Source organism: Onychomys torridus, chromosome 1 (genome assembly GCF_903995425.1).
Source record: "Onychomys torridus chromosome 1, mOncTor1.1, whole genome shotgun sequence".
NCBI classification, from domain to species: Eukaryota; Metazoa; Chordata; class Mammalia; order Rodentia; family Cricetidae; genus Onychomys; species Onychomys torridus.
In genome coordinates this window covers 61,043,934-61,065,110 of record NC_050443.1, presented here as the reverse complement: position 1 = coordinate 61,065,110, position 21,177 = coordinate 61,043,934, and the positions used below count along the sequence as shown (strand labels likewise).

At 48.3% G+C, this 21,177-nt stretch overlaps 1 protein-coding gene across 2 annotated transcripts; it reads right to left on the bottom strand.

The window, feature by feature from the left end:
* Positions 1 to 1,147: 1,147 nt before the first annotated feature.
* Positions 1,148 to 21,079, bottom strand: Zscan2 (zinc finger and SCAN domain containing 2). 2 transcript variants are annotated; one of them, XM_036185666.1, is made up of 3 exons: positions 20,937 to 21,079; positions 19,014 to 19,524; positions 1,148 to 3,471 (listed from the first exon to the last, which is right to left on the bottom strand). In XM_036185666.1, the coding sequence occupies exons 2-3, from the start codon at positions 19,417 to 19,419 to the stop codon at positions 2,024 to 2,026; spliced, it is 1,854 nt and encodes a 617-aa protein (XP_036041559.1). In that variant the 5' UTR covers positions 19,420 to 19,524; positions 20,937 to 21,079; the 3' UTR covers positions 1,148 to 2,023. The 2 variants fall into 2 exon arrangements, with proteins under 2 accessions (XP_036041559.1, XP_036041568.1); XM_036185675.1 differs by having other exon boundaries at positions 19,014 to 19,521.
* Positions 21,080 to 21,177: the final 98 nt, after the last annotated feature.

Sequence of the window (21,177 nt, the reverse complement as noted above, 5' to 3'; positions counted from 1 at the left end):
GAGTGCTGGGATTAAAGGCGTGCACCACCACTGCCCGGCTCAACATCCATTTTTTTAAAAAATGCCCCAATGCCTCCTCTTATGTAGGAGGTGATGGCTTCACATCTCTCAGGAATACTGTATCTATCCTCTTTCCTCACAACAACTCCCTTCTCCAGTTAGCACCCCTGCCCTCACTTTTCACGGCTTGGGATCCAAGTAAAGCCCTGTGGCAGCAGCTAGGACCAGGTGTGAATCTGCAGGGCAAACTCCTGATCCAAGGCCAAGTCTCACCAGGGGATTCTCTTTCTTTTTAAAGATCTAGTTTTATTTTCTGTGTATGGGTGTTTGCCTAATATGTGTACGTGTGCACCATATATGTGCATATATATGCATATATGTGACCTCCTCATGGAGGTCAGAAGATGGCATCAGATCCCCCAGAACTGGAGTTTCACATGGTTGTGAGCTGCCAAGCTGGTGCTGGAATTGAACCAGGGTCCTCTGGAAGAACGGCAGGCACTCTTAACTGCTCAGCCATCTCGTCAGCCCCACCAGGAGATTTCTGATACCCTCAGAATCGACAGTTCCTTAAAAAGGATGTTCTTGGTATACAAAGCCTGCGGGGCTGTATTGTAGGGCCACACACATAAACTAAAAGTGTGCTGCTGGAGAGACTGCTTAGTTGGTGAATTTGTCATGCTAGGAAAGCATGAGAACCCCAGTTCAATCCCAGCCCCCACGCTGAGAGCCAAGTGTGGTGCACATGCTTGTAACCCTAGTACTGGGAGGCAGCTCCTACCTGTCCAGCCAGGAGCTCAACATAAGCAGAGAGTCCCAGATCTCAGTGAGAGACTCTCATAAAAACAAGGTGGACAGTACCTTAGGAATGACACTGGAGGTTAACCACTGGCCTCCACAAGTACCTGCACACACATCAACATACACTTACACACACACACACACACACACACACACACACACACACACACGAAAGCTCTAAGAGGCTGAGCATGTAACTCAGTAGCGTGATAGACTGGCATGAAAGAAGTTTTGAATTCAATCTCCAACACTGCATAAACTGAGCAGGGTGGTACACACTGGTAATCCTGACACTCAGGAGCTGATGGCAGGAGGATCAGAAGGTCAAGGTCATCCTCAAATACATCGCAAGTTCAGGGCCAGCCTGAGCTATATGGGACCCTGCCTCCAAAAACCGTTGAGTGTACATGTGTAAAATGTGGACAGGGAGCAAACAAGTACACAGAGTGATTCACAAGTGCTTACATGGCACACAGCACACAGTACTGTTTCACTATCAGACAGCTGGGGGTCAAGGGTCAAACTCCAAACACAAAGCTCCACGTGTCCTAGTGTGCACCCCACACAGCCAACTTAATACAGGACTGTATGCAAACACAAAAGCAGGCACACGAACCTAAGCTGGCACCTTTCCTGGCAGTCACTGTCCCTCTTACCAACTGAAGAGACACTGGGACATCAGTTTCAGGCCATACTCTCCCAAACTGTGTTCTGGACACTTTCAGAAACCAGAAAAGGGCTTTGCCTTTAAACAGATGATTCGGAAATAGAGCTCCATCATCCTGACCCCTAGCCAGCCTGAGGGAGCCTGACACAGACAGGGAGGGAGCCTGGAACGCTACCAGCTCAGGGTAAAGGCACCTAAGCAGGAGGAGGCCATAGCCAGACAATCACAAGTACACAGTGTCCAGTAGTTCCTGGAGGCCTCAGCCTAGGCTGCAGACACACTGCCATCCCGTATGGAGGACTACCTCCCCGTCTCAAGGGAACAGGAGCACAGGGGAATGTAGGGCAACCAAATCATGAAACAGAAAAGGCCCGATTTCCAACCTCCCACTCCTACACTCCCTTCTGGAGCGGCACAGGACTCCACCAAGATAACACCGTCCTAGAAATGAGGACGAACTCCCAAAGGGTATTTGGGAAACGGCTCTTTTAAAGGGCCAGCAGCAGCACTGTGGGAAGTCTCCCCTCCAGCATCTCCCTTCCCGTCCCTGCCCCTTCAGTAGAGTTTCTCTCTCAGGTGAGTCCTCTGGTGTGTGATGAAGTTGGAGCTATTGCTGAAGCCTTTGCCACAGTCCGGGCATTTGTAGGGCTTCTCTCCTGTGTGGATGCGCTGGTGTATAATGAGAACCGAATTCCAGCTGAAGCCTTTCCCGCACTCCGGACACCTATAGGGCTTATCTCCCAAGTGGGCTCTTTGGTGCATCACGAGAATGGAGCCCCGGCTGAAGCGCTTGCCACACAGGAGGCACTCGTAGGGCTTCTCGCCGGTGTGCGTCCGCTGGTGCACCAGCAGCTGCGAGCGCTGCCCGAAGCTCCTCCCGCAGTCGCCGCATCCGTAGGGCTTCTCGCCGGTGTGGATCCGCTGGTGCTTGAGCAGGTTGGAGCTCCAGCTGAAGCTCTCGCCGCACGTGAGGCACTCGTAGGGCTTCTCGCCCGTGTGCACGCCCTGGTGCGCGATCAGGCTGGAGCTCTGGCTGAAGCTCTTGCCGCACACCCCGCACTTGTAGGGCTTCTCCACCATGTGGGTTCGCCGGTGTGTGGCCAGGTTGGAGCTGCGGCTGAAGCGTTTGCCGCACTCGCTGCACTGGTAGGGCTTCTCGCCCGTGTGCGTTCTCCGGTGGGTGATGAGCGCCGAGCTCTGGCTGAACTTCTGTCCGCAGTCCGTACATCTGTACGGTTTCTCCCCCGTGTGGATTCGCTGGTGTCTGATCAGGTTGGAGTTGTAACTGAAGCTTTCGCCACATTCCTTACACGCGTAGGGTTTTTCTCCAGTGTGAATTCCCTGGTGAGTATTAAGGCTGGACCGGTTGCCAAAGCTCTTCCCACACTCGGCGCACGAGTAGGGCTTCTCCCCCGTGTGCGTGCGCTGGTGCGCGATGAGGTTGGGGCTCCGGCTGAAGCTCTTGCCACACTCGGCACACTGGAAAGGCTTCTCGCCCGTGTGGATCCGCTGGTGGGTGATCAGGTTTGCACTCCGGCTGAAGCTCTTCCCGCAGTCCCGACATTGGTAAGGCTTCTCTCCGGTGTGAGTCGTTTGGTGTCTACTGAAGTTGGAGCCGTCACTAAAGCTCTTCCCACACTCATCGCACTTGTAGTGTTTCTCTCCCGTGTGGGTCCGTTCGTGTGTGATGAGGTGGGATTTCCGGCTAAAAGTTTTCCCACACTGCGGACATTCATAAGGCTTCTCACCCAGGTAGGTGCCCTGAAGGCCTATTAGCTGGCCAACTTCCCTTCCTTCCGATGGCACGTCCCCGGGGTCCTCACGGGCGGCGGCGGCATTTCCCTGGACGCCCCCAGAGCCACAGTCCCTCTCAAAGTCACTCTCCCCATCAGACGGCTGAGCACCTTCCCCTCCGGGTATTTTCAAGAACATCTCATGTGACTCCACATCCTCAAACATGTCTTGACCTGAGTTCTCTCCATTCTCACTCTGTATCTCAAAATCTGAAATCAAGAAAAACATACAGTGTCGGGTCAATCCCCCCATTATGATGAGAAAAAGAAAGTTAAAGGGGGGGTGGGGCACAGTGGCCCAGCGGGGCTTGCCACCAAGTCTGATGACCTGAGTTAGATCCCGGGATCCATCTCCTGCAAAGAGAGAACCAACTTTAGCAGGTTGTCCTTGGACCTGCACACATATGCTAACACACACACACACACACACACACACACACACACACACACATTTTTTAAGTGACAAATAAAGAGGACTGGGAGATGGCTTAGTTGGTAACATGCTTGTGGACCTGACCTTGACTCCCAGAACCCATATAAAACATAGTTTGGTGGTAGGTGCTTGTAATGGTCCGTGCTGAGGAAGCAGAGACAGGCAGATTCCTAGGATTTGCTGGCCAGCCAGACTAACCCATATGGCAAGTTCCAAGCCAGTGCGATCCTGTTTCGATGGATGGATGGATGGATGGATGGATGGATGGATGGATGGATGGATGGATGGATGAACAGACAGACACGGGGCTGGTTCAGTGGTCAAGAACACTGGCTGCTCTTCCAAAGGACCAGGGTTCAAATTCCTAGCACCTGCATGGTGGCTAACTACTGTATCTCTAATTCCAAAGAATCTGACACCCTTTTAAGCTTCTGTGGGTGCTGCATGTGTGTGGTGCAGACAGACAGACAGAGAAAACACATAAAATAAAATTTATTTAAAGCCAGGAGGTGGTGGTGCATGCCTTTAATCCCAGCACTTGGGAGGCAGAGCCAGGCAGATCTCTGTGAGTTCAAGGCCAGCCTGATCTACAGAGCGAGATCGAGGACAGGCACCAAAACTACACAGAGAAACCCTGTCTTGAAAAAAACAAAAACAAAAACAAAAACAAAAACAAAAAAACCCTAAATAGATAGATAGATAGATAGATAGGTACTTTTAAAACATGGGCAATGTCTAAGGTCCACCACCTAGATTGTCCTCTGCCTTCCACATATACACTTGTGCATCTGTAAACACACACACACACACACACACACACACACACACACACACACACTCTCTGGCTACAAAAGTCTCAACTTACAAAAGCCAGGTTTGGGGCTAGGAGTAATGTCCAGGAGTAGGGCATGTGCTAGGTATGTGAGAGGCTTTGGGTTCAATTTTTCTTCTTTCTTTCTTTCCTTTCTTCTTTCATTGGTGTTTGCCTTCATTGGTGTGTCTGTGTGAGGGTGTCAGATCCCCTGGAACTGGAGTTACAGACCGTTGTGAGCTGCCATGTGGGTGCTGGGAATTGAACCTGTGTCCTCTGAGAGCAGCCAGTGCTCTTAACCACTGAGCCATCTCTCCAGCCCCTTTGGGCTTGATTTCTAACAAACAACAAAACCACCAAGGACCCAAGTTCATTTCCTCCTGACTGGCTATTTAGTTGCCAGGCCTCATGTCTTTGTGGCAATCACTGAGTCTTAAAGATTTGAATTCCATGTCTCTACTTGTTTCTGCACGAACAAATAAGATCAGGTAGGGATTGGAAGTCCCAGTTAATGGATAGTGACAAGGTACACAATGACCCTAATGGTCACTAAGGTCCCTGGAGCTCAGCAGGCATTCAATGAAATCTGACATACAGATTTTCTTTTCTTTTCTTTTTTTTTCTAAGATTTATTTATTTATTATTTATACAGCATGTATGCCTGCAGGCCAGAAGGAGGCACCAGATCTCATTACAGATGGTTGTGAGCCACCATGTGGTTGCTGGGAATTGAACTCAGGACCTCTGGAAGAGCAGTCGGTGCTCTTAACCTCTGAGCCATCTCTCCAGACCCCAGATTTTTTTTTTTTTTTTTTTTTTTTAATCATCACAGAAATAGCTCTATAGCTCAGTCTTGTTCAAAAGGTGAAGTTGCCTGCTGGGAGTGATAGTGTTACATACCTTTAATCATAGCACTTGAGAGGCAGAGGCAGGTGGATCTCTGTGAGTTTGAGGCCAGCCTGGTCTACAGGGCAAGTTCCAGGCCAACCAGGGCTACACAGAGAAACCCTGTCTTGGAAAATCAAAACAAAACAACCCAAAACAAAACAAAATAAAACCCATCCTTCCGAGCCTTTGGTTTTTGTTCACTGATACCCATGGTTGTAGCTTCCTTAAAATTTGTTTGATTTTTATTTTATGTATCTGTATGTGTAAATGCCTTCAGTGGCCAGTGGCATCAGATCCCCTGGAGTTGAATTTACAGGTGGTTGTGAACTATCAAACATGGGTGCTGGAAATTTTCTCACTGGTCTGAGACTTGTCCAATTAGGCTAGGCTGGCTGGCCAGAGAGCCCTAGGGATCCACCCTCCTCAATGCTGGGATTATAACTATGCACTACCATGCCTGGCCATTTTTTTAAAAAATAAACTTTATTATTATTTGTGCATGTGTGTGAAGGCCTGCACATGACACTGCCCATGTATAAAGGTTAGAAGACAACTTTCAGGGTTCAGTTCTCACCTTCTACCTTGTTGAGGCATGATCTCTCACATCTGCTGCACTGAATACTTCAGGCTAGCTGGCCTGTGAACCTCTGGGTGATTTTCCTGTCTTTGCTTCCCATTTTACCATAGGAGTGCTAGCGTAACAGACACAGGCCACTGCATTTGGCTTTTCACCAGGGTTCCAGGATCAAATGCAAGTCATCAAGCTTGCTTTTATCTGATGAGCCATCTTAGCCACCCATGCCTAGCTTAAAAAAAAAAAAAGAGAGACAAAGTCTCACTACACAGTCCTGGCTGGTCTGGAACTCCCGATGTAGACCAGAATGACCTCAAACACACAGAGATCTGCTGCCTCTGGCTCCCAAGCACTGGGACTAAAGGTGCGCCACCACACCTGGCTTCATGTCTGACTTTTTAAACTGGGTGCTGGGGATCAAACTTGGGTCCCCAGGCTTGTGCAGCAGGCACTTTACAGACTGACCTCTCTCTCTGGTCCCTGGATGTTTTGATAAGCATACATTTTGTGACCTTTCAAGTTTTTCTTCCCATTGTTTCTTCTTTATTATAAGTTGCGTGATCTAGCTCTATAAATTATCTCTATTCCTTTGTAGAATTCTGTATACAGAAATAAATCGATAAAGATAACCTAATTATTTCTAAGACTCAACATTAGACCTCTTGAGAAAGCAGGGAAGACAATTAGTAAAATGTCTATATAAGGTCCTACTTACATCTCTATTATTCAGACTAATAAACGGCTTATTTAAGGTGAGGTGATCAAATCTGTGATTGATAGCCTCTATGTGCAAATTCCCACATACAGGCATGCCTCTCTTAGGGTAGCATCTGGGTGCTACCACATCTGGCTATGTTCTGCCTCAATCCAGCTGCTTGAAAACAGCAATGAATTCAGTTATCAGTTTAAATAACCACCATGCATTTCACTGTGTAGGATTAGTTCCTCTTAAGAGTACATGTGAGCACAGGTGCCCAGGGATTCTCTTGGAATTAGAGTTGCAGGCATTTGATATCTGGTATTGGTTCTGAACCAAACTCAGGTCCTCTGGACCAACTGCTGACCCATCATCTCTTCAACCCTAAAAACTGAAGCTTTAACAGTCCAGCTCACTAACAGTGCTCAGTACCTTTCATGGTAACAAAAATGAATCCGAGCTGGCCAAGTGGTTGGTAGAGTGCTTACCTAGCAGGCACAAAGCCCAGGGTCTGACCTCCAGCACCCCATAATCCTGATGGTGGCTCACACCTTAAAGCCAGCACTCAAGAGGGAGTCAAAGGATCAGGAGTCCAAGGTCATCCTAGGCCACAGACACAGAGAGGTAAGTCCTAAGCTACGGAAGACTGTCTTTAAAGGAGGAAGGAGATGGATCAGTGGGTAGAGACACTTGCTGCCAAGCTTGATGACCTAATTTTGTTGCCCAGAACCCACTCACATGGTAGAAGGGGAGAAACAGCTCCCAAAAACTTTCCACATGTGCACCATGGAACATGTGCCTCTACACATGCAAACACACCCACACACCCACAACATGCACTCACTCATGCACACACGCACGCACACACTCACTCACGCACACACGCACGCACACACTCACTCACGCAGAGAGAGAGACAGAGACAGAGACAGAAAATATGTACATATGTGTTTATAGTCACTGAGGGAACAGTTATCTATACAGTAAACTTCAGCTAGATACCCTGTTGACTGTTGCCACGGAACATCAGAAGATGCTAAGGATGGCAGAAGTGCTAAACTGTGATTCTTTGGCTTCTCTGTTGGACAAGAACAAGTATGAAGGTAATAATTCCTATTCCTTTCTAACACAAGATAGGCTTCTCATCAACCACCAGAGAGTTAATGTATATTTTGCTTCAGTGGGGCTGGGGTAAGATTGACTGTACATTCCTACCAAGCTCCCTGGTTATATTAATGATGTTGTCTCTTGGCCTGGGAACTAAGGTGTCTCTCAGTTGTAGAGCACATACTTAGCATAAGGAAGTCTCTGAGGTCAATCTTTAGCACCCCTGGCATGGACTCCAGGTCCACAGATGGTTTCAACATCTGCCAAGTTTAAGAACCAGAGACCTGGTACAGTGGTTAGAAGACCGGAGGTTAGGTCAAGATCACCCACAGGGCTTGTAAGACCCCAAAGAGTCGGTCCTGTCAGAGGCCGTGGGAAGTTACAGCAGGTGACAACAGTGTTCAGATGTCAACCCACCAAAGGAATGATTCTCTGATGGAGGAGAATCACGCCCAGGCATGGCCTGTGGGGTCATTGACTCTGAAAGCTATTGCTCCTGTCTGTAACTTCACATGTGCAAAAGCAGCTTTGATATCTCCCCAATACCTGCACTGTAGTGTCTAATTTCATATGATACATATATGTAATCTCACAATTGCATCTCAATTTTATGGGCACATATATCCGTGTATTGTCAGGAAGATGACTTCTCATTAAGCTGTATGATTTTGATATACAGAAAATATACTAGGATATGCTTCATAATTAGATCTATTGTTCCTTGAGGACTGTAAAACACTTAAAAGCCTGCTTTGTTCCTTTTACTCAGACTAACATAATAAAGTAACAATTTCTCCTCAGTCTAAGGCAAACTGCACACAATTAGCTCATTTTTACCTTAGAGTAAGTTCAAACTAGACTAAATATCTCTGTATAGGGATCCTAAGTTTAAAACTTCACAGCCATGCACAAGGTCAGAGCCGCAGGTGTCTAACCAAGGTTATTAATACAAAGCAGCCTAAAAAACACGCCAATTCTTTGCTTGTCAAGTCTCTAGCTGATAAAAGACCTACATCTTGAAGCTTATCTCACTGGGCACTGTGCCACCAGGCTCGGATCAGTCTTATTCCTGAAACCTTGAAACTTTGTGTTGCCATGGTAAATGGCTCTGCCCTTATCACTTACCCAAGGAATGAGCTTTCGACCAATAAGATGTAACTCTTGTAATTGCTTCAAGCCTCCTGAAAGAAGTGTATTTAAGCTAGATGAACAAGATTCTAGAGAGAACTGGAACAGAGAATTGAGACAGAGAATTAGAAAAGGATTTAGAACTACAGACCCGAAACTAAAGAATTAGAGCTAAGAAAGTATAGACAATTAGGATAAGAGAATTAGAATTAGAGAAGAATAAAAGAGAATGCCCCTCAGATTGTGTGTGAAGTTATTATAGAAATCGTTCAATCCTTGCTCCTGAGAAGCATTCTCTGAAGTTACCCTGGGTAGTGGTCAGGGAGCTGGACTTCCAGACCGCTAAATGGCCCCAATCTTAAAGTTTCTCATTCATTAGCCATGGAGTGAGATCTACATTTTTAACAGGTTTGATACTGCTGGTCCAGGGGACCAACCCTGCACTAATGGTCTGAAGAACTTGCCTGAAACTATGTAGCTCACTTTGCCCTTGAATTCATGATCCCCCTGCCTCAGCCTCCTCATTGCAGGGACTATAGGTGTGTGTTGCTAGGTGTGACCATTATCAAGAATTTATCAGTTTGTCAGTTTTGAGACTAGTCATTCCATGAGGCCAGGGCTTCCGTCAAGAGAGGATTCCCTCCCCTCAACCCTGATAAGACAGCTACACTGGCCCAGAGTTGCCTGGGGGATGCAGCCACGGCATGAGTTCACTGGTCTCCTTGACTCCACAGGTCTTTCTCTGACTCATCATCTCAGAGAAAGGTGGGTGAACTCTGGGACAGCCGTTAGAGCAGGTCAGAGACAACTGTCGCCATTTTATACCATGTATTACTGGAGCCAAAAATTGGGCCATAAATTTGATAAATGACTTCTAACCTCAGGTATGAAACACATGGAACAGTTTAACTGCTAATTATTGAAAAGTGAAATGTTTGGATAATTTTGGGAGGGACCAGGTGATGGGCTATACCCCAGGGCCTCAAGTATGCCAGGCAAATACACAACCACCAAGTTATCTCCCACGGAGGAACTCAACTTCCTATGTAGTTCAAGCTGGCCTCTAACCTTGAACGGCCCTGCTCCACCTGAATGCTAAGGTTTCAGATGTGTGCCACCACACCCAGGTCCCTGGAATTGGAGTTACAAATGGTTGTGAGCCACCTGATGTGGGTGCTGGGAACCAAATTTAGGCCTTCAGCAAGGGCAGTAAGTGATTTTAACAACTGAGCCATCTCTCCAACCAAAAGACAGATCTTCTATTTTTTAAATTTATTTATTTTTATTTCATGTGCATTGGTGTTTTGCTTGCATGTATGTCTGTGTGAGGGTGTCAGATTCCCTGGAACAGAAGTTAAAAAAAAGTTGTGAACTGCCATGTAGGTGCTGGGAATAGAACCCAGGTCCTTTAGAAGAGCAGCCAGTGTTCTTAACCACTGAGCCATCTCTCCAGCCCCCAAAGACAAATATTTTAAACTCAGGATTTTTTCTGGAAAACCTGAGTCTTATTCCCCAAAGCATTCAAGGAGGAAACACACACACACACACACACACACACACACACACACACACACACAAACTGGGCAGTAGAGACCCATACCTTTAATCCTAGCATTCAGGAGGCAGAGGGAAGTGAATTTCTGAGTTTGAGGCCAGCTTGGTCTACAGAATAAGTTCCAGGACAGCCAGGGTTATACAGAGAAATCCTGCCTTGAAAAAGAGCCCACCTTGCCCCCCCCCCCAAAAAAAAGCAAATCATACACACACACAGCATTCTGGGTTTTTTTTTTTTTTGTTTTTTGGGTTTTTGAGACAGGGTTTCTCTGTGTAGCTTTGCGCCTTTCTTGGAACTCACTTGGTAGATCAGGTTGGGCTCGAACTCACAGAGATCCACCTGCCTCTGCCTCCTGAGTGCTGGGATTAAAGGCGTGTGCCACCATCGCTCGGCTGCATTGTTTTTTACACCAATAATCTATAACCAAGTACAGTAGTTAACTTCTGCTTTGTATAAGTGGTCTTTCTATAGGTCTGTGGTGGACTGAAAACACAGACATCCAACAAGGACAATGTAGTCAATCTCATACAAGCCACAAGTCACTTGAGAGATAGTCTCCCACTGGAGCAGTGATTTCATCCTGTGATTTTTATTCTATGAGCATTTGCCTGCATGTGTAAATGTTCACCATGTGCATACTTGTTTCCCAGAGCAGCTAAGAGGGCATCAGATCCCCTGGAACTGGAGTTATGGGTGGTTGTAAACTGTTATCTGGGTGTTGGTAACCAAACTTGAGTTCTCTGCAAGAGTAGTAAGTGCTCTTAACTGCTGGGCCATCTCCTTAGCCTTTTATTCTGAGATTTGATCATTCAGTCTCCCCATCTCATTTTCTATCAAGGAACACTGGAACCCACAACAGAGCCAGCTCTTCAGCTTGAGAGGTTTTCACTGGCCTCCCACAACCAAAGCGAATTCTCCATAACTCAGATTTCAGCTCCAACCTTGTCTATTCAGGTAAATGCTGTTGTCGCACACCTGTGGCTGGTCTGGATCACACCAGGTGAAAGGGCTACCCAACAAATTTCTACTTAGGACACTTGGGACCATGTCCTTGAGTCTCTGCAATGTGAGAAGTGGGAAAAATACTTCCAAGCTCATAAGAATGCCGCTTTAAAATATCTTAATTGATACATACTACATACTCACTGGGTCTCCTGAATAGAATGAGGGAGCGTCTGTGAATGAACTCACTGCAGGCTAAGAGGGTCTCTTCATGAAGCTAAACTGCCTAACTTCCATTGGCTTGAGTATTTCCCTAGATCTAAATGATGTCCTGCCAATCCTCCTTCGAAGATTTACAAACCCTAGCTATGCTTTCCAGGTTTGAACCTGACCTCATTTTGTTTTACAAAATCAAAGCTCAGGGGTTGGAAAGATAGCTCAGTGGTTAAGAGCTCATCTTGCTCTTGCAATAGACCTGAGTTCGGTTCCCAGCACCCATGTCAGGAGGCTCACAACCACCTGTAACTCCATAGTCTTCTGGTCTCCATGGGCATCTGCACTCATATATACACACCTCTGCATAAACACACACACACACAAACAAACACACACACACACACACACACACACACAATTGAAAATAAAAACATCTTTAAAATCAAAGCTTAACCAGATGGTGGTGGTACACACCTTTAATCCCAGCACTGGCAGGCTGAGGCATCTCTGAGTTAAAGGCCAGCCTGGTCTACAAAGTGAGTTCCAGGATAGCCAAGGCCACATAGAGAAACCCTGGCTTGAGAAAAACAAACAACAACACAAACAAAAGGGTAAATCTTAGGGTGTAAAGGCAGATGCTGAGGCTAAAGATGCAGCTCAGAGTACTTGCCTAATATGGGACCAAGCCCAGAGTTTGATCCCCAGCACTGTATAAACTGGGCATGGAGGCACACACCTATGATCTCAGCTCTAGGGAGGTAAAGGCACGGAGATCAGAAGTTCAAGGTCACCCTCACAGTCACAGTCACAGAGCATGAGACCATCCTGGCCTATGAGAGACTCTGGGCTTGGGGGAGGAAAGCAGGACATGCAGATGTTAAGTTCCTTGTTTCTGGAATAGAAGGGTCTGGGAAGAGCTAGCTACCTGTTTGTCTTCTCCATGACTAAGCAGAGGTCTCTCAACTTTCAACGCTAAAGTTTCCTTTATTCATGTCTGGGTGTGATGGAGCACACCTATAGTCCCGGCACTTGGGAGGCAGAGGCAGGCGGATCTCTGTGAGTTCAAGGCCAGCCTGGGCTACCAAGTAAGTTCCAGGAAAGGTGCAAAGCTACACAGGGAAACCCTGTCTTGAAAAACAAAACAAAACAAAAAAACCAAAAAATGAGATTGATAAAAAGTCAAGACTGAGGCAGGAGGATAAGGAGTTCAAGGTCAGCCTAGGCTAGACAGAATCTACAGTAAGGCCTAATCTCAAAACGAAAAGCCAGCAAGTAACAAAAATGCAAAGAGAAAGAGACAGCAAACACCCTGAAGGAGGAGGAGGAGGTCACTTGGTTTGGCAAAAGCGTGTGGAGCTTCAAGCAGACTGAGAGATGAGGGGAAGAGGCTAGAAGTAGATTTAGTTTAGAGGAGGCTGCAAAAATTCAGCCAAGAAACCCCAATTTCAGCCAAGAAATCTGATTTAGGACTTGGAATAGTATTAAAACACCCACAGAGAACACAGACAAATAGAAATGAGCTTTACATGTAAACTATTTCTAGAGGTATGGTTGTAACTGGAATTACAAGACACGAACAGCCAGAGGTGCCTCTTAGTCAAATATTAAACAAGGAATAACCAGGCATGGAAATGCTCTTTCCTGGGTAAATACACCCTAAGACCTTGATCTTACACAGACTAGAGGCTGGCTGGTATCAGGTGAAGTCATTGTTTGAGAAGGAATGAAGGAAAGTGTGAGATTCCTGTGAGCAACTATGAGGAAGAAGGGCACAAGATGTCATCAAACAAAGACCAGCATGGATAATCCCCCTCCCTGGAAAAACAAACAAGCAAGCCGTTTCTCTGTTGTAGCCCAGGCTGGCCTGCCTCTGCGGGGATCAAAGGCGCAGGCCACCATCACTGCCCACCACCCTGCCTACCAGAGATCATCTTAAGGCAGAAGTCAGGAGTAAGCCTTGTTCCTCTGGGGGAATCCCCCACCTTAGATGACCAATGAGAAAAGCAAGACGCTACAAAACTGACCTCGAGGGCTGTGATCATCTCAGATACAGGCCGAGAAATGACATCAGTCTGTGACTTCCCCAGACAGACCTCTCCTCAACCCAAACTTCTGTGATATCTTGGAAATCCTGAAGTTCATTATAAATTTGTCACAGCCATCAGAAGGCAAAGTGAAGTCTGAAATGGGATAAATTTCTTTTCTTTCTTCTCCCTTGTACAAATAATAAAATTAAGCTGAATGTGGTAGCATATCCTGTAATCCCAGATTTCAGGAGACTGAGGCAGGAGGATTACCATGAGATTGAGGCCAACCTAGACTACAATCTGAGTCCTTGTCTCAAAAAACAGACAGACTAAAGATGTAGCTCAGTTGCTGGAGTGCTCTGATGGAGTGGTTTGATTCTCCAGTGCCACACAAACTAAACTACAGATGTATGGCAGCAGACATCTACAGTCCCACAGGTGGAAGCAGGAGGATCAAAAGGTCAAGGTGGGGCTGGAGATGGCTCAGCAGCTGGGAGCACTGGCTGCTCTTCCAGAGGACCAGGGTTCAATTCCCAGCACCCCCTTGTTAGCTCAAAACTGGTCTGTAAATCCAGTACCAGGAGATCTAATGCCCTCTTCTAAACTCTGAGGGCACCAGGCACACACACAGTACACAGACAGGCACACAGGGAAAACATCCACATAAAAATAAATGAGTAGCCAGGTGGTGGTGGTGCACACCTTTAATCCCAGCACTCAGGAGGCATAGCCAGGTGATCTCTGTGAGTTCTAGGCCAGCCTGGTCTATAGAGTGAGTTCCAGGATAGGCTCCAAAGCTACACAGAGAAACCTTGTCTCAACCCCCGCCTCCCCCCAAAAAAGGTTACAGGGGGCTGGAGAAATGGCTTAGCAGTTAAGAGCACTGGCTGCTCTTTCAAAGGTCCTGAGTTCAATTCCCAGCAACCACATGGTGGCTCACAACCATCTATAATGAGATCTGGTGCCCTCTTCTGGCCTGTAGGCATACATGTAGGCAGAACACTGTGTACATAATAAATAAATAGATCTTTAAAAAAAAAAAAAGGGGAAAAAAAAATTTAAGCTCCAGGTCATTCTCAACTACATACCAACTTTAGACCAGCTTGGAATACACAGAATCCTGTTTCAAAGATTAATTAATGAAATAAAAGTTACTAGACTGTAGGTGTATCTCAGTGATATAGTACTTGTCAGGCACGATCCAGACCGTAGGCTTGTTCTCAACCACACTGCTAAAGAAGTTATCTGTCAAAGCCAAAGAAATTAAAATACTTCAAAGAAAACTTAGGATCTGTGAAACTCATGCAGAAGCAAATAGACCAGGGCTTGAACCCTGGCTCTACCAACTGACATGTTGAGCAACCTATGTGTCATGTGACAATCCTCCTCGCCTCACAAGACCCTCAGCACAAGGGCCACACAAGGTGCTCAGTGCAGGGCTGGTCACAGTCAATGCGCAAAATCAGGACCTTTTTTCTGAGGGCAGACTTGTCCCTATCTCTCAGTTCTTGGTTAGTGTCATACCGTCTGTCCTAAACTACATTTCCTTCCCAGGTGCTAAGTCCACTAGACTGGAAGGCATGAGTCATTGCCTTAGTCCTTAAGGAATCTCCTCCTAGCCCCTCACAAGGAATGCTCAGGACCATTCATGCGATGAAATCATTGAGAACATGGGTCTGGTTTTGCCTCATACCAACTGCAAGATCTTAAAGTGGGTCACCCTACCCCTCTGGTGACAAAAATCACTTATCTTCCAAAATGGTGGCCTTTTACACAAGTTTTATTCATGAGATGCTAAGCAGATTGTGGGTCTAAAGAAAGAACTCCAAAAATGCTATTGTATTACTTCTGCTTTCCCACATGTTGTGTCCAATCTTGTCCTCAATCACCACTGTCTCTCCACCTCCTCCTGACTCCATCACTGCACATCCCACAGTCTCCACCTCCTCCCGACTCCATCACTGCACATCCCAGTCTCCACCTCCTCCTGACTCTGTCACTGCACATCCCAGTCTCCACCTCCTCCTGACTCTGTCACTGCACATCCCACAGTCTCCACCTCCTCCTGACTCTGTCACTGCACATCCCAGTCTCCACCTCCTCCTGACTCTGTCACTGCACATCCCACAGTCTCCACCTCCTCCCGACTCCATCACTGCACATCCCAGTCTCCACCTCCTCCTGACTCCATCACTGCACATCCCAGTCTCCACCTCCTCCTGACTCCATCACTGCACATCCCACAGTCTCCACCTTGGCCCGACTCCATCACTGCACATCCCAGTCTCCACCTCCTCCCGACTCCATCACTGCACATCCCACAGTCTCCACCTCCTCCCGACTCCATCACTGCACATCCCAGTCTCCACCTCCTCCCGACTCCATCACTGCACATCCCAGTCTCCACCTCCTCCTGACTCCATCACTGCACATCCCAGTCTCCACCTCCTCCTGACTCCATCACTGCACATCCCACAGTCTCCACCTCCTCCTGACTCCATCACTGCACATCCCAGTCTCCACCTCCTCCCGACTCTGTCACTGCACATCCCAGTCTCCACCTCCTCCTGACTCCATCACTGCACATCCCACAGTCTCCACCTCCTCCCGACTCCATCACTGCACATCCCAGTCTCCACCTCCTCCTGACTCCATCACTGCACATCCCAGTCTCCACCTCCTCCCGACTCCACCATTGAACATCCCAGTCTCCACCTCCTCCTGACTCCATCACTGCACATCCCAGTCTCCACCTCCTCCCAACTCTGTCACTGCACATCCCACAGTCTCCACCTCCTCCTGACTCCACCATTGAACATCCCACAGTCTCCACCTCCTCCCGACTCCGTCACTGCACATCCCAGTCTCCACCTCCTCCTGACTCCATCACTGCACATCCCAGTCTCCACCTCCTCCTGACTCCATCACTGCACATCCCAGTCTCCACCTCCTCCCGACTCCATCACTGCACATCCCAGTCTCCACCTCCTCCTGACTCTGTCACTGCACATCCCAGTCTCCACCTCCTCCTGACTCTGTCACTGCACATCCCACAGTCTCCACCTCCTCCCGACTCCATCACTGCACATCCCAGTCTCCACCTCCTCCTGACTCCATCACTGCACATCCCAGTCTCCACCTCCTCCTGACTCCATCACTGCACATCCCACAGTCTCCACCTTGGCCCGACTCCATCACTGCACATCCCAGTCTCCACCTCCTCCTGATTCCATCACTGCACATCCCACAGTCTCCACCTTGGCCCGACTCCATCACTGCACATCCCAGTCTCCACCTCCTCCTGACTCCATCACTGCACATCCCACAGTCTCCACCTTGGCCCGACTCCATCACTGCACATCCCACATTCTCCACCTCCTCCTGACTCCGTCACTGCACATCCCACAGTCTCCACCTCCTCCTGACTCCATCACTGCACATCCCACAGTCTCCACCTCCTCCCGACTCCATCACTGCACATCCCAGTCTCCACCTCCTCCCGACTCCATCACTGCACATCCCACAGTCTCCACCTCCTCCCGACTCCATCACTGCACATCCCACAGTCTCCACCTCCTCCTGACTCCACCATTGCACATCCCATGACCAACCACTTCCTGGCTGCTCACCAGCCTCTAGCCTCTCCCCAATCTAATCAAACCTACATCCTGTGGCCAAACTCGGCCTCCTCTCATGTCACACGGGCCCTGGTTGAAGAACCTGCAGAGGCCAATGACATTAAGTTCAAAACTCCATCCTCCCTTCTCCCCAACTCCCACTACTTCCTGAAAACACACTTTCCGTTCCAACCAGCAAGCCTCCTCACTGTCATCTGAAGAAGCCTGCTTCCGCGCCTCTCCCACCTGAAAGGCTTGGCTGAACACAGCAACTCTCAGCTGTCACCGCTTCCTCCATACCCTGTGACCTTCCACACTCTCTTCTGAAACCTCCTGCTCATGGTCCACGGCTTCCACACACCCTTCCCGGATCTGGCCTGGCCTCTCCACACACCTTTCTCACTCCTGGTACTTCATCAGCACAAAGCAGCCACATCCTATGGGTCCTGAAATGGTCCCAGGGGAAAGGTGGATAATTGGCAACCAAATGAGTATGGTTTACAGCCCAGGGCCAAATGCAAACAGAATAGCTAAATGGAAGAAGGATCCAGAACTTATTACTAACAAAGCAGACAACTACAGTAACCATCATAAAGAGCTTGTCTGGAATTACGTTGTTTTTTCTCTCTAGATGGGATCTATTCTACATACAGAGACCTAGCTTGCAATCCTCCTGTCTCAGTTCTGAGTACTAAGATAACAGGTGTGCCCCTCCGTGCCTGGCCATTAATTATTATTCTTTTTTTTTTCCCCCTAAGACAGGGTTTCTCTGTGTAGCTTTGGTGCCTGTCCTGGATTTTGCTCTGTACACAAGGCTGGCCTTGATCTCACAGAGATGCCCCTGGCTCTGCCTCCCGAGTGCTGGGATTAAAGGTATATGCCACCTCTGCCCGGCCCATTAATTACTCTTTCTTTTCTTTTCTTTTCTTTTTTTTTTTTGGAGCTGAGGATCGAACCCAGGGCCTTGCAAGTGCTCTACCACTGAGCTAAGCCCCCAATCCTGTTAATTACTCTTTTAAGGGTCTACAATAACGTTATATAACAGAAAGCCCAGACAGTTTACTTGTTTATCATGATTTCATACAATGACCACTTTGAAAAAAAAGTGCATTTTCCCCCCAATTGCTGCAACTATCTGAATGATTACAACCAACTGAAAAGACCAAGGGGTGGATTGCAGAGGTCATTTTTGTGCTTATACCTGCAAAACAATGACATTTTCTGTTCTTTAATCTTAAGGGAAGAATGTCATATTCTTGAAGCAGAGGCAGGCAGATCTCTGTACATCTGAAGCCAGCCTGGTCTACACCGTGAATTTAGGCCAGCTGGGGCTACATAATAAGACCCCAACACCACCACCACTTTCTCTTTATAGCAAGGGAAATTAAAAATCACAAGAACAAAAATAGCTTCCAGGTAACCTTCTGTTCAATAAAAGCAGGCATTTTATTGAACTTTATCCCAGACCCCCCCACGACCTCCCTCAACTTCCCAGCCTCCTGAATAAACAAGTCAAGGCTATGTTTAGTATGAAAGTGGGGCTCCAAGAACAGCCCTCCAAGCCCCTCCTACTGAAATCCTGGAGCTACCACTGCACACAGCGGGGGCATGAAGAGCCATGACCTTGCTGAGTGTCACAGACAGAGTAGTGAGAGACAAGTGCCTTCTCCTACTCTGTGAAGACACTTGCTCCTGCACAAACACACACTACTCCACTAGGGAGGCTCCCACCTTCCCTCTGTGGTTCTGCAGCTTACCACTGTTCCGAAAAGTCTGGGTCAAGCCTTCCACCAGGGCCACAGCCTCCTCGCTGCTCTCGGGCCGATGCTCTTGCAGCCAGGCCTGGATTTCCCTTGGCAGCACAGTTAGCATCTGCTCCTTAGTGTGTACCTCTGGCCTCAGCCAGCGCCGACAGAGCTCCCGAAATCGGACAAGCGCACCCTGAGGTCCCTCGGCTGCACCCTCCTCCTGGGGGCTGCCCTTTCCAGCACTCTGGGGAATGGGCTCCAACTCGGGGCCATCCTCCTGCAGCACTGCTTCCTGCACCCACGAATCATCCTCCAGGATCATAGTGGTGACCTCTGCCTGTTCCTCTTCCTCTTCTTGAGGTACCTGAACCAAAGGGCTGAGGGGAGAGGTCACTGCTGGCTCTTCAGCTGCCATTGTCCAACTTCCTGGAGGGTCACTCAGGCTTCAAGCCTTGCATCTGTCTCCAGGCAGGCTCTCTGAGAAGGCAACTCCTTCCTCCAATCTCAACAAGAAACACTGCTGAGAAACAAGATAAGAGAACCGAAATCACTAAGCACACCATCCCACAGCCACCTAACTCCCAGTGGCCACCTTCCATTCAAAACCATCAGAAGCTTGCTGCCTTACTCCTGGAAAGTGACCACGGCAAAAGAGATAGCTCATACACGTACACACACAAAGAATAACACAGCATTGTTCTTTTCAGAACACCAAAGGATGAGTCGTTCTGGGGTGAAGGAAACAGATTGGACATATCCTGCACTAAGTCAGCTCAGACTTCCTGCGGAGCAAGAAACCCTCATCTAACACAGAGGTTAGTCATTCAGCCTCAGTGACCACTTAATAAGCAGATAATAACACTCATCCTTATCATAATGGACATCTTAATTATTGGCAGCAGAACATATGTCAATGTGCTCCCCATTTCCTGAGGAGCAGGCATTACTGCTGTATTTCAAAGGGGGTTATCCTCATGGAATCCCCTTCCAGGAATTGCAGATTCCAGAATCTGTGAATGCTCAAACCCCCTATATAAAATGATGCATTATATACTTTCTGTCATCTCTAGACGACATATACAGTGTAAATAGTTGTTATACTGTACTGTTGGGAATAGTAACAAGAAAAAGTCCCTACAGCTTCAGTACAGACATTGTTTGTTTCTGTTTCTGAATCAAGGTCTCGCTATGTAGCCCAGGTGGCCTTGAACTCCTGATCTTCCTGCCCTGTCTCCTGAGTACTGAGATACTACCACGTCCCATCACCCAGGATTTCCCAATTCCCTTTTAAAATGAACATACATGGGAATACATGGGGGCGGGGAGGGGGGGTGCTGAAGAGCAACTCTACAAAATATTCAGAGCTGTGAAATTTAAAACTATTTAAATATTATGAAAGCAATGAATATTTATTTTTAAAAATCATTACACCATAGATTCAGACAACACGCCTTCCCACCCCCCATGAAATTAGCAAAAGTAAAAATAGGACAGCAGTAAAACAACAACAAAACTGATGCTCCGAATGTCCATTCGTCCGAATGACTACGGGAAAAATAAATACATCGGAGTTCTTTCGGGGCAGCACCGGTACACTGAACCTAGACAGCTCATTTGCTAAACCGGGAGACGACACGCCCCCGCGGAATCTCAGTTTCCCCATCTGGACCAAGGCGGAGGCTCGGCGGGATGTCGTCGAGCATCCCTTCCTTCCCCGTGTAGAGCTGCGCTCCTGGGCTGCGTGTGTGCGGAGCTCTGGCCAGAGCGGAACTCCGCCGGCCCGGAGGAGCCGGGGCGCAGAGCTGAGCGCAGAGCCCCCGGCCCGCCAGCCGCCGACACCGACGCCCCTCCCCCAAGCTGCCCTCGGCTGGCTCCAGGCCCGTTACTCGCTCGCCTCTCCGGCTGTTCCCCGCGGGGCGCGCGGCTCCGGACCTGCCTCTCAGGCTCGCCTCTCCGGGGACCAGATCCTGTTCTCCCAGTCGCTCGGCGCGCAAAGGCGCCCCTCGGCCCGGCCCGGCCCCTCTGGATTCACCGCAGCTCAAGCCCATGGGGTACGGAGAACAATGGACGGGAGAGGCCCGCCCACCGCCACGCTCATTGGCTGCTCAGGACAGTCCCTGGAAACTCCGCTCCACTACTGGTGGAGGCAGCATCCAGCTGGGTAGTGGGTGGG

What these genes read in the sequence shown, in the direction of transcription:
- Zscan2 (XM_036185666.1), bottom strand. Translation starts at nt 19,419, where the DNA reads ATGGCAGCTGAAGAGCCAGCAGTGACCTCTCCCCTCAGCCCTTTGGTT. An exon ending in CCAGACTTTTCGGAACAGTG is followed by an intron (nt 3,472 to 19,013) that starts GTAAGCTGCAGA and finishes TCTTGATTTCAG; the next exon opens with ATTTTGAGATACAGAGTGAG.